The following is a 12,622-nucleotide window of genomic DNA, read 5'->3' as shown; positions in this document are numbered from 1 at the left end:
TATTTCGACCCCCCACCCCCCTCTGAGCCCAGCGCGCCCCCGCTCAGATTAACCGGAGTTCATTTAACCTCGCGGCTGAGTCAATTATCTCTGCGCTTCTCGCCAGGCAGAGATCAGAACCTAATCCCTTTAGTCCTGGGGTTCAACAAAACCCACCTGGGAACCCGCCCTGCTCCTTCTAAGAGCCGGTGTTAGAGGGCTTTCTGTGGGTTAGAGTGCGAGTTGCACATCTGCACAGTCAACCCGCCTCCATGACCAAACCACCGACACGACGCGCTCCCACGTTCACTGTCTCGAGGAGGCACAAAGGGGGAACCGGACAGTGCACAACTGCAGCAAGGAACCAGTGGAGGTGACAGGTGTAGGTGGGCGTAGGCAGGCCGACACGGAAAAGTGCTGACTGAGGGAGGAGGTGGCAGAGAACAGACATCCCAAAAACTAAAAACACACAGGGAACAGAGAGTCATAATCATAAAATGTAACACTAAAGATTACCTAAAAATAACTCAAAAAGCTCAAATCCTAACAGTTTTAGTGGCTCCAAAACTGTATTTAAAAAAAGGCTCCAGAGTGAAATAAAATCTTGAAACGGCGGAGCTTCAATTTGACATCACCTGCGTTTCTAGAAATGTTTCCAGCCGCTGCAGTTTCTCTGCCAGGCCTGTGTGCGGCACTGCAACGCTGGAGCATCGAAAGACAGGAAGGAAAAAGTAGAGCACACACTCAGAGGCGGAGCTAGAGGGGTGGCCGGGAGGGCACTGGCACCCCATGACATTGGATTGCCCCCTAGATGATTGACATGTCACGGCACCCGGTCATTCCTATCCAGTAGTTGGCGCTATGTAGCACAAATGGTTGCAATCCATCCAAACAGGGAAAGAGGAAAAAGAAAGACAAATGTGAGGGATGTGGAGAAAAAGAAAATATGGAATATATATTACTGAACTGTGAAGTGTGGAAGAGAAAGATTAGTAAGGCAGGACAAGAATGAGTTTGAGCTAATTCAACTAGATTAATGAAATCTCATTTCATGCGTAGAGTCTCAATATGTGGACTCAATCAGGGACAGGGACAGTCTCCGGTGTCTTTAAAATTGGTCCCCGTTTCTCCCGCCGCCTTGAATAAAAAATTTTTTTTTAAAAAAGCCTCTTATTATCACACCAAATAACTGACATCACAACAGGTTTTAAATCAGAAACTGTTCTCTCCAGGCGTCCCTCGCTGGGAACCGGGTCTGAAATCGTCCTTTATGTCCACATTTGGACTGACACAACCAAGGCGACCCTGTCCAGCTCTTTTGTGGACAAAGTAGGAGGGGCGTTACAGCGCCGCACACAGGCCTGGCACGGTTACCGCAGCGTTTCGGGCCCTTTTTCGTGTGGCTGAAGACACTTCCAGAAACGGTGGGTGTTGGGGGCGACTCTCAGTGTTCATTAGCGGCGGCGGCCATCTTGAACTGAACTGAACTCCAAAAGGTCAACCAGCAGTAGACGTAATGTAGATCCAAGATTCCTGAGACTGTTTGGTGATAAATGCGCACGCACACACACACACACACATATATATATATAGACAAAAACATTCATGTCTGCCTCCACCTGTTAGTGGCAGGTGATGAAACCAAAAAAGGAACCGGCATTTTCTCATTTATTACTTTAATAATTTGGCAAAGTAAACAATACTTCCTTCCTGCATGTGTCAGCTCACACTGCACTTTAAAAGCAGCTCCTCTAATTATCTTCGTCTGTAAAACTTTAAACTCCAGGTTTATGTAAAAACAAAAGTTCAGGAAGTTTTTATGTATTTTTTTTTTATTTTCGTCCTCCCTGCTTCATTTTGATCAGTTATATAACTCTCCTTCCTCTACCCTGCAGCAGGCGTGGTGAATATATTGCATACCTTTTCTCCTGAGAGTTTGGTGTGTTTGTTGATGGCGGCCTGACGCGCTTCTGTGAGACACCGAACCCTTTAAAGCTGCAGGAATTATTCCTCCTGTAGCCCCTTTTTGTTTCAGCCATATCCAGCGCTGATTGCTTCTGTGGCTAAACGAATAAATTATTAGCACAGCAGAGTCGAAAGTGTTTCGTCAGCGCTGTCCTTTCATTGCAGCGAGGATTGATGTGTGTGTCTGTCTGTTAGCAAAATATCTCGTGAACCCCCAAACTGATTTTAATGAAACTCTCAGAAAGTAAATCTTGGACATCCCGATACAACTGATTACCTTTTGGAGTCAGCTTGAATCAAGATGGCTGCCACAGCTAACTAACATTAGAAAACAAAATGAGCATAAATCAGTCATTCTTACAGATACTGAGCTCAAAGTTAGCGTGGTAGTAGCTGAGAGTGATCCTCGACACATACTCTGAGCTACGACTGATCATGCAGGATGTTTGTTTAAAACCCTGGATTTACCTGTTGGAGTCAACTCTGCCTGTCTGTTAGCAAAATATCTCATGAATCCACGGACAGGCTTGAACGAAACGCTCAGAAAGTAGCCACTAGGTGCACGTCTACAACTGATTAACTTGTGAGGTCAACCTGATTCTATATGGCCGCCACAGCTAGTCAACCTTAGTAAACACATAAATGGCTATAACTCAGTCAGTTTTACAGATGCTGACCCAAAACTCGGTCTGGTAGTAGCTGAGAGTCGTCCTCACCACACACTCTGAGCGCTAAATGATCGCGTGAGGTCTTTGTTCGAAACTTTGGGGCGTCGAAGCGTCAAGGGTTCACTTTTTACTGCTTTGAGAGAAAATCTTTATTTTTTCAGCTCCTGTTAACATAGTTAGGCCCAATAATCAAACCGTCATATCTGGATCAGTCTAACGGGCTTCACATTTATCAAACTCAGTGTTTTAGAGCATGTCGGCAGAGTTTTACCGTCTTTTCCGAACTGCTGTTTTGGTTGGACGTGCTGCGGACGTGTAGGATCCGAGTCTTTGAGCCTCCTTCTAAAAATAAAGAGTATATATAAATATCGGTGTGAGGATGAGAGGATCCGCCTCCCCCCTTTTGGGGCTTCAGAAAGAAACTCTCATCCAACCCAAGCTGCCCTTGATCCTCCTGCTCAGACGTGAACGTCGTACCAAGTGGTGAAAACACACAGGGGATATTAATTTTTCATTAACTCTTCAGAAACAATAGCATAAGGAGAGCCCCGAAGACCCAGAATACTAAACAGATCCACGACTTTCATTTCATTGATGTTTTTGTTGTTTGTTGTTGAGCATTAAATGAAGCTCCGAAGAACATTTATTGGCTTTAACCTCTACCGTAACTTAAAGTGAACCAGATGTTTTGCTCGTGAAAAGTAAAAAAAAATAAAAATTACTATTTTGTTGAAAGAACGATGAGCAGCAAATTAGCAAAGCTGCTCATCCGCCTGGACCAGAACCAGAACTGCTAGGACCAAAAAAAAAAAAACCACGATCAGTGAAATTACTCATTTGGTATTCTGACCAGTTCGAGTTTTCTAAATTGAAATTAAGATTAATGCGATCAAATAGCCCAAATTCCAAGTCTTCATCCTTAAAGATCACGGCTCAGAGCGAAGGCTCAAAAATATTAGTGGTTTATGCAGACGACGAAGTAAAAATCTTTACGCCGGCATCGTTTTTGCATTCTGCAGTTACTCCAGCTTCAATATAATCAGTTATTCCTGCAAGAAGGGTTATTTGCTGTTCGTATTCATGCTTGTAAATAACGTTTGATGTAAACGACTGTAACGTGAAACTGACAACAATGTTTAGGTTGTTGAAATAGCGCTCACATGAGCTAGGGTTTCGCATCTTTAGTCTGTGGCTGATGCTTATCTCATTGCACTGCCAACAGCTTGAGACATCAAAAATACACGAGTGCGAAAATCAATACGACTTGGCTTTTAATCACAATACGATCCAGCCTTTTACGGCGAAAAGAGTCAGCCTTTCATGGCAATGATTCAGCCTTAAATTGCGATACGAGTCATCCTTTGATTGTGATACGATTTAGCTTTTGATGGCGGTAGGTTTCAGCCTTTGATGTCAATACGATTCAGCTTTTGATGTTGATCTGACTCAGCCTTTGATCATGATACGATTCAGAACGATTCAGTTATCTAGATTTACTTTGGCACACAGCTGCTTCACCGATCTCGTTGGATTGTGCACATGAGCGTCTGTGAATTGTACAAATTAGTTTATCTTCACATCTCTGACATGATCTGCTAACAGGTTTTTGAGACTGGGTATCAGGTTTTGTTTTGGTAGTGTTTCTTTTTGTATTTAGTGTTTTTGTTTCTGGCTTCTTTTGGGTTTGGTTTACTGTCTTTGTTGTTTTGTTTGTCTTCATTCTCCACGTATCCTCTGTCAGCTCTTGTTAATTGCCACGCCCATCTCCACCTGTTCGCTATTGTAATCACTCACCTGTGCCCACTTCCCATAATCATCCTCAGCTTTAAAACCTGGTCACTTTCTCCACTACCCGGCTGGTTCATTGTCCCTGGTATGTCTTTTGTTTAGTTTTTGCTGCCTCGTCAGCCTTTGTTTTTGTTCATTCTTTAGTTAATTAATAAGTTAGTTTTTTATTATGAGTCTGTGTTCTGGGTTTGCCTCCTTCTCCACCCCGCATGACACTGGAGTTGTTTTTGGACAGTTCGATTCCTCACAATTTTTGCCTCGGCCAGACTAGCCGTTAGCGCATCACTCCGGTACCCTATCCACAGCAGATAAGATGTTTACTGTTCATTAAAGGTCTGAACTGTTGGTTTAAGTGTATTTATCTTTAGATCACCTCCATCCTCAGTCTCGTGTTTCCTTAAACCAATCTTGCTCTAACAAACTGATGTCTGTAATAAAATGAGCAGACAAGCTGACGGGATGTTTTGTGTTTGACTAAAATGAAGTTTGCAGAATTAGAGGAAGTATAAGAAGGAGTGAGAGAAAAGTGGACCAGGAGATCTCAGCATGGTGTGTGATTCTCAGGGGTGAAATGTTCATTGAGGATTACTGAACGGGCCCACTGGGCTCAGGTCCAAAGGCTGAGGGGGTCGGCCGGGGGGCCCCCTGGATCAGAGCCTCTGTTTGTGGACACCATTAGCATTTGTTGCTGAAAAGTGAAATAAAAGGCCGCCGAGACACAAACCGCTACAAAACACACTCCAAACGGCAGCACAGTAACAGGGGATACAATCAGATGGGAAACTTCAAAATAAGAGCGTTTGTCAAGGTTAAAATACAGGAGCAGCGGTCCAACATGCTCTAAATGTTGTTTGCAAACATCAGATCTGACAACAAAATTTAAAATTCAAGACGGGCGCTACAGCTAACTGACCTTAACAAACAGAAAATGGTTTTACAGCTACTGAGCTGCCATTTGGTGTGGTAGTAGCTGAGAGTCCTCCCCAACAGACGGTGCAGCATCTTTGGCCTCAACTGATGGAGTCAACCCAATATCTCCTGAACTGCTGGACCGATTTTTAATGAAACTCTCAGATATAAATCTGCAACTGATTACAGTACGGAGCCAATCTAATTCAAGATGGCCGCCACAGCCAAGTGACAGTAGAAAACAAAAATACAAGAATAGTTATGGCTTGGTCCGTTTCATATAGATACTGAGTTTGAATTTAGTGTGGTAGGAGCTCAAAGTCATCCCCAACATATATTCTGTCTGAGCGCTACACGATTTTTGCCCCAAACTTTGGCATGAACTGTTAGAGTCTGTCTGTTAGCAAAATATCTCATGAACCGCTGCAAGGATTTTAATGAAACTCTCAGAGTGTAATCACTGGATGTCCAACTACAGCTGATTAAATTTTGGAGTCAACCTGATTAGAGATGGCTGCCACAGCCAGCTGACCTTATGAAACACAAAATGGGATATAATTCAGTAGATGTTACAGATACTGAGCTACATTTTGGTGTGGTAGTACCTGAGAATCCTCCCTAATGCATTCTCTGATGGCAGGATCTTGCAGTATTGCCTCAAATAGTGAGACAGAATAATTATTTACTTAGATCTTTAAGTTCCAGCTCTGTTGTTCCATTTCAGACATCATGTCAGCCAGAGCTCGTTCTACCTTGCACTTGCGTCCGTCCACAGTCTCCTCGTTATACTCTTCACCAATGCGGAAGTTGATCTCGGTGGTGCGCACGCTGGTGGACGTCTTAATGTAGAACTGCTCGCCATCTTGGCGGATCTCCACTTGAGGGTTAGAGGCCGCCGCCACGGCAACCTTCCTCAGCATGGCGTTCACGCCTGAACACACACACACACAGCCCAGGACATTTAAGCCAATAAAATCTGGGATGTTGTGTCCGCTGCAGGCCAAGACGAGCCAACGAGAGTCGGATTGTTTAACAGCACATGGAAGAAATGTGATTACAGATGAAAGATGTAAAGAAAAGGAAGAGCCAAACCGCCATCTGAAAGTGGCAAAGACAGACAGGCACAAATCTACACAAACTGGGATGAAGCGAGATGTCGTTTCTGTCATTTCTTGTGTTTGGGTCGCCATTTTTTTTTCTTCTTTTTGTCGAAAATCCCCCAGTGTACACTCCACCCAGACGTAGACCCCTGCAGCCTCTCCTGCCAGCCTCTATCAAGCTCACGGCTCCAGATTTAGGGAGGCTCGCTGTCTGCACGTCTCCCTGTTTTTGGCTATGTGCTGAGACGCGCAACCACGCCAACTTTCCTCCGAAGACAAACAGGAAAGGGTTTGTTTCTGAGTAAGAACACAATAAGCGCTGTGTGGCTCATACGGAAACCTCGACTCTTTATCCAAACTGGGCGAAATCTGTGGAATTCTGGCGCCGGGGTCAACGTCAGGGACCGTCCAGTCCAACTCCAGGTAGGTTAGAGACCCGATGGCTATGTGAGGATCCTCTGCTACCAGGAGCTACGCAGATCTGTCTGCTCTACGTCCTGATTTTTACTGAACAGACAGCCGAGAATATGACAGACATGGTCAAAACATCTGTGCAAGCTGAAATACTTCTGAGAGATCATCCCATTCCAAAACCACTGTGGTCCTGCCAAGGGTTGAAGACATATTAATGTGGCCGCCAAACCAACCCCACCCACCTCCCGAGGGACCACAACATGTTTTCATAACCGTAAAAATGTCCTCATCTCCAAAGAGGACTCCTTTAATGTAGAAAAAAAATAATTAAATGTAGGAAAAACAATTAAAGGTCAAACTCCACAAGCCGACCTCTAAAACCAGAGGCCATGTGGGCCGAAACAGGCGTGGCAGAGAACTGGAAGTGGCCCACTGGCCGTCAGTTGACGATCACCGTTTTTCGATGGATCAGCTAACTGAGGCGGAGTGAGCCGAGTTGCCTTAAAGTGCTCGTGTTAAAACTCGATCCTGTCAGTTTCTTTAGCGTTTCCCGTCTTTTCTGTCCGGTCGGATCCTCTTCACTCAGCGTGACCCCCGACAATCCTGTCCTCTCACGGGTGGGGTGCGAGGGGGGGACACCACCCGAGTCCACAGACAATTAGGAAGACGTTGATAGGAAGTGGCGGCTCGGGAACCTGCATCGGTTTCCCATCCCATCCGTCTCCCCCCTGAGCGGCAAGTGCTAACAGGGGGGTCGGATGTGGTTAATGCGTTGGTGTGACGAGGCCTCAGATCAGAGGAGGTGTTGCCTCGTAGGGCTCAAACACAAAACTTGGCACGAAAGGCCACTGGAATCGAACCTACGGCCTCCAACAGCCAGCAGTTCAGGAGGTGCCGGTTTCATTAAGGGTGCCAGTCCAAAGTATTCAACGTTCACTGTTGTTTTCCTCGTATTTTAGTTTTACGTACGGTTTTTGTTTTGTGCTATTTTAGCCGTTCATATATCAAAACGCTCAGCTCGTTCAGCTGATGGGTGCTGTGACTTCGGGGTTTTGTAACTCTTAGACTTTTCAGAATATTCACCTTTATTTAGAAATATTTCCCCCATTGAAAAACATACATCAAGACCTCTTTAATTTGTTCAGAAACATTGTTTTTGCCTCAGCATACTTTGTGTTGGTCTTCTTGTGCTACTTTTAGCTTTGAGCCAGGCTTTTGATGCTTTTAGCTAATGTTCTGCTCCTTTTAGCTGTAACGTTTCAGTTTCAGCTTCTTCAGCTGTTCTGTTCTCCAGTTACCGTTCCGTTTGGATTGTCCTCTGTCTTGTTGTTCAGTGTTTACGACATAAGCCTGCAAATAACTCTCCAAAATGCGTGGCTGATTCAGAAAAGTGCGCTGTGACTTCTGGTAGCAGGGCGTCACGCAGCATGGACAAAATCTGTAAGGAACGGACGAGAGGAAAACCATGGGCATCAATGGGATTTTAGTGGAACGGATGAGGAAACCAAGGCCTCCGTGGCGCTCTGTAGCTCACACATAATTTACAGTAGAAATATCATTCAAAGCTTAAACAGGTGACAAATATGTGGACTTTACATGTCTGAACTGGCGCTTTGTTATCTTTGACAGGTTTTACACGATCGTAGTTTAACTTTCATGATTTACTTTCACAGGTTTGACCACAGAAGGCTCGGTTCAGTGTAATGACATCACATTTATTACTCTTCTCACTCCCCCGACTCCTTTAGGTACGTATACAAATTATACCTCAAAACGTACGCATTTTCCCCAACTTTCACCTCACGTGTCTCTCACTGCTACAGAACTTAGTCTTCTCGCAAAATCCCCCCAGAATACGAAGAGTACACACCCGAGCTTTCACGCAGTCAGTTTTCTTTCGCTTTCAAATGCTCTCCCTAAATTTGGAACTGAGGGGTCTTTTTAAACCGTCATATCTGCTACATAAAACACTTTAGGACAATGAAAATTCAAGTGTTTGACCATCGGAGTCTTCAGCCGCTTGCTGTTCGGGAATTTGTAAGATCCGACTTATGGTTTTTGCACAGGCACTGTTTGTTTGAGGCTTACTTTTCAGTCCGTGTCTTGTCCGCCTCTCGCCAACTCGGCAGTCAGGGAGTGACAGAGACAGGTGTGTGGTCACCACAGCGACCACAGTGAGCCGCTTTAACATTTCTTTTGATTCTCGGTTCTCTTTGCAGTGCTCGGGCTGTAGCCGCACTGGGACCCGCTCAGACTGTCGCCCGAAATGTTCTGGGGTGTCGTTGCCATTTTCTGCGCCGCGGCTGAGAGCCGTCCGCAACCTGAAAAGTTCCGTTTGTAATCCGGTTTGGTGCCGGCGGGACCCCTCTCGCTGAAGAATTCCCACATTATTCTGAAGGCGGCGAGACGTTTCGCTGCGCTCCTGCCTGTTTTCGGCGGCCCTGGTGTGACAAAACGCCCCAGCACAATTGAGTGACCCAGTTAACGTGGCCCGGACCTAAACCGTCCCCGTTGTCGGAGGGGCAACGAGGAACAGGAGCAGGACAGGAGAGACGTGAGAACAACACAGTGATCCGCGGACCTCCCCTGGCATTAATGCGTGCCCTACTTAAAACGCTTAAACGTGAATAACGTTTGGCCCCCTCCTCTCCTCTCTTCATGAGACAATACCACGTCTGTTTGGGCTGGAATGTAGCATCTTCTGGCTCCTATCTGCTGTAAAGCTGAGGGATTTCCCCTCAGAAGCATCTCTGCCTCCTTCTTCCCCCCTTAGGGAGCTTCACAGAACAGTATGATGTCGATGAGAGTCACAGCACACACACACACACACACACACATATATATGTATATAAAGAAGAAGCCTTTTTTAGTTATTTGCACGGGATGCAGGAATGAGACAGGGAGGGGACTCACCCAGGACTTTGAGAAGTTCATCAAAATTCTCACTGCTCCTCATCTTCCAGTTGCCGGCAAAGTTGGGCAGCATGTCTGTCTGCTGAGGATGAGTGCGAGAAGGAACCTGCTCCACGTTCTGCTGCTCTCTTGGACTCTTTCGCCCTCCTCCTGTCTCCTCTGCTCTGAGCTCAGCCTCTCGTTCACACGTTACACCCAGCTGAGACTGGGGTTTAGTTGACTCACAGAGATGGATGCTCTCTCTGGGTATGTGTGTGTGTGTGAGAGAGAGAGAGAACTGGAGCTGTCTTGGTGTTTTGTTCCTCTGTAGCTGCTGTCTTTAATGGGAGGCAGAGGAGGTCCCTCCTCCCCGCCTTGAAAGCTCCGTCCCATTAATACAGTAAAACCAGACTGACGTGTCTGCGCTCCCCGGGGACGAGGGAGGCTAAATTTGCTCTTTTACTGTGTATTTATAGTGTTGGCTTGTCACCAGGTTCAATATGAATACTCTGCTGGCAAAATCCAACCAATCCATTTCTTTTTGGCTCTGAGAGAAAAGTTATGCAAACTTAATCTGTCTGTAAAGCTTCTCAAATAGGTATCACTTACCTGTCATCAGTGGGTGCCGTGTCTGGTGAGTATGCTGGCCATGCAAGAACTGGGATGTTTTCAGCTTCCAGGAATTGTGTACAGATCCTTGCAACATGGGGCCGTGCATTATCATGCTGCAACATGAGGTGACGGTTGTGGATGAAAGGCTCCACAATGGGCCTCAGGATCTCGTCACGATATCTCTGTGCATTCAAGATGCCATCAATAAAATGCACCTGTGTTCACTGTCAGCAACCTACACCTGCCCATACCATAACCCCAGTGCCACTATGGGCCATTCGATTCACAGCGTTGACATCAGCAAACCACTCACCCACACAACGCCACACATGCAGTCTGCCAGGATTCGTCCATGAAGAGAACACCTCTCCAACGTCATCGAATGTGAAGATTTGCCCACTGAAGTCAGTTATGACAAACTGCAGTCAGGTGGACACCAGGATGAGGACGACAAGCATGCAGATGAGCTTCCCTAAGATGGTTTCTGACAGTTTGTGCAGATTTATTTTGGTTATGTAAATCAACTGCTGCTGTCCAGGTGGCTGGCCTCAGACGATCTTGGAGGTGAAGATGTTGGATGTGGAGGTCCTGGGCTGGTGTGGTGACACATGATCTGCGGGTGTGAGGCCAGTTGGATGTACAGCCAAATTCTTTGAAATGCCTTTGAAGATGGCTTATCGTAGAGAAATGAACATTGAATTCACAGACAACATCTCTGGTGGACATTCCTCCAGTCAGCATGTGACTTGCACAAGCCTTATGGCCTTGCTATAGTCGCGCTTTAGAGTGTCGCACAGGACTCCACTGACGGCGCTCAAACCTGAGCAAGCGGTGTAGGCGTTCATACTCGGTGCTCATGTTGCTGCAGTATTATCCAAAAAGACAGGTGGCAGTACGCTACATAACCAGCAGAAATATAGTAAAAAATAAAACAAATGGTTGGTGCTCTACGAGAGCACCTTCGGGATCATCCATTTTGAATGTGCACCTTCCAATTTAAAACAATTAAGAGGCGCACAACCATGCGCCGCAACAACATGCACCCTCGCGCAACTTTCAATGCGTCAACAATGATCCTGGCCTAAGGCACACCTGTTCAATAACCATGCTGTCCATCTTGATATGCCACACATGTGAGGTGGATGGATTATCTTGGTAAAGAAGAAGTTCTCACTGACACAGAGTTTTACAAATTTGTGAACAATATTTGAGAGGAAATAGCCTATTGTGTACAAAGAAAAAGTCTTAGATCTTTGAGTTCAGCTCATGGAAAATAGGAGCAAAAACAAAAACCTTTTCAGCTCCACGGACCGGTTCATTATCAGACAATATTTTCACGGACCGGCGGATAAATACAACAAAATAAAATGATACGTAACGGGGGTGTACTGTTATCACTACGTGTTGGATACACCGTGTATGTTAGCGCAGATTAACAGCAAGCCAAACTCAATTTTCATGAGCCAGGAAGCTGAGCGTCTTGCTCCTTTATTACTTTCTTGGGTACAGCTTAGAATTCTGCACAATGTTCAATGAAAGTTCCGAGTGAAACTACAAACAGAAACTATCACTTCCACCTCTTGGTCTTAATAAAGAGCTTGTTACTGCTGGTGTTTAGTCAACTTTAATGCAAGCCTTTCCACAATATTTATCTTCCGTTGCCACTGACACAACACCACCGTCGAACTAAAAAATATAACAAACATAAATGAGACGGTGTCACGAATACAATAACCTAAAAATCGATACATGACATATAAACATACCTCACTGGCTGACCGTTCCTGTGAGGTAGAAATGAGAGCGAAAACAAAAAATTCTTAAACTTAAATTACTTGGAACCACTTGCTAATATCATGTCTTCATGCCATGTACTTCTTTCCCTTTGTGCCTAACGAACATTCTGGATTGCACTTCCGACTTTAGCTTTTCAAAATAAAAGTCACAATAACAAAAAAGTGCATAATACAAAATAAAACAAACCAAAAACTATGGCAGTAAAACTCCCACCAAATTACCAACCTATGGTGATTTCACTTCAAACATATAATATTACAATAGGACTATATTTACATGTCAGCATTTACTCTGCTTCCAGTAACAACACAGTTTTATGAACTGGTCTGTCAAGATACACTGGCTTGGCAGTCCTTTTTCCATCCTTATCCAAGTTCGAGTCATTTAGTAACAGCTTCACCTTCCTGATCCTTCCATCTGCACTTGGATATACCTCTGTTACTCTTGCCAGCTTCCACTTGTTCCTTGGAGAATTGTCCTCTTGAAGAATAACAATGT

At 45.1% G+C, this 12,622-nt stretch overlaps 1 protein-coding gene across 1 annotated transcript in view; it reads right to left on the bottom strand.

Moving 5' to 3' along the window:
- crabp1a (cellular retinoic acid binding protein 1a) overlaps positions 1 to 10,036 on the bottom strand; it is a 17,894-nt gene extending 7,858 nt beyond the window's left edge. The window contains exons 1-2 of the mRNA XM_017441235.3: positions 9,737 to 10,036; positions 6,062 to 6,240 (exon numbers count right to left, since the gene is read on the bottom strand). Coding sequence (XP_017296724.1) covers positions 6,062 to 6,240; positions 9,737 to 9,809 — 252 coding nt within the window. The 5' untranslated portion in view covers positions 9,810 to 10,036. The remainder of the gene's footprint in view (positions 1 to 6,061; positions 6,241 to 9,736) is intronic.
- Between the last annotated feature and the right edge of the window lie 2,586 nt (positions 10,037 to 12,622).

This window comes from Kryptolebias marmoratus, linkage group LG11 (assembly GCF_001649575.2).
Source record: "Kryptolebias marmoratus isolate JLee-2015 linkage group LG11, ASM164957v2, whole genome shotgun sequence".
Classification (NCBI taxonomy): domain Eukaryota; kingdom Metazoa; phylum Chordata; class Actinopteri; order Cyprinodontiformes; family Rivulidae; genus Kryptolebias; species Kryptolebias marmoratus.
This window is presented reverse-complemented; position numbering and strand designations above follow the sequence as displayed.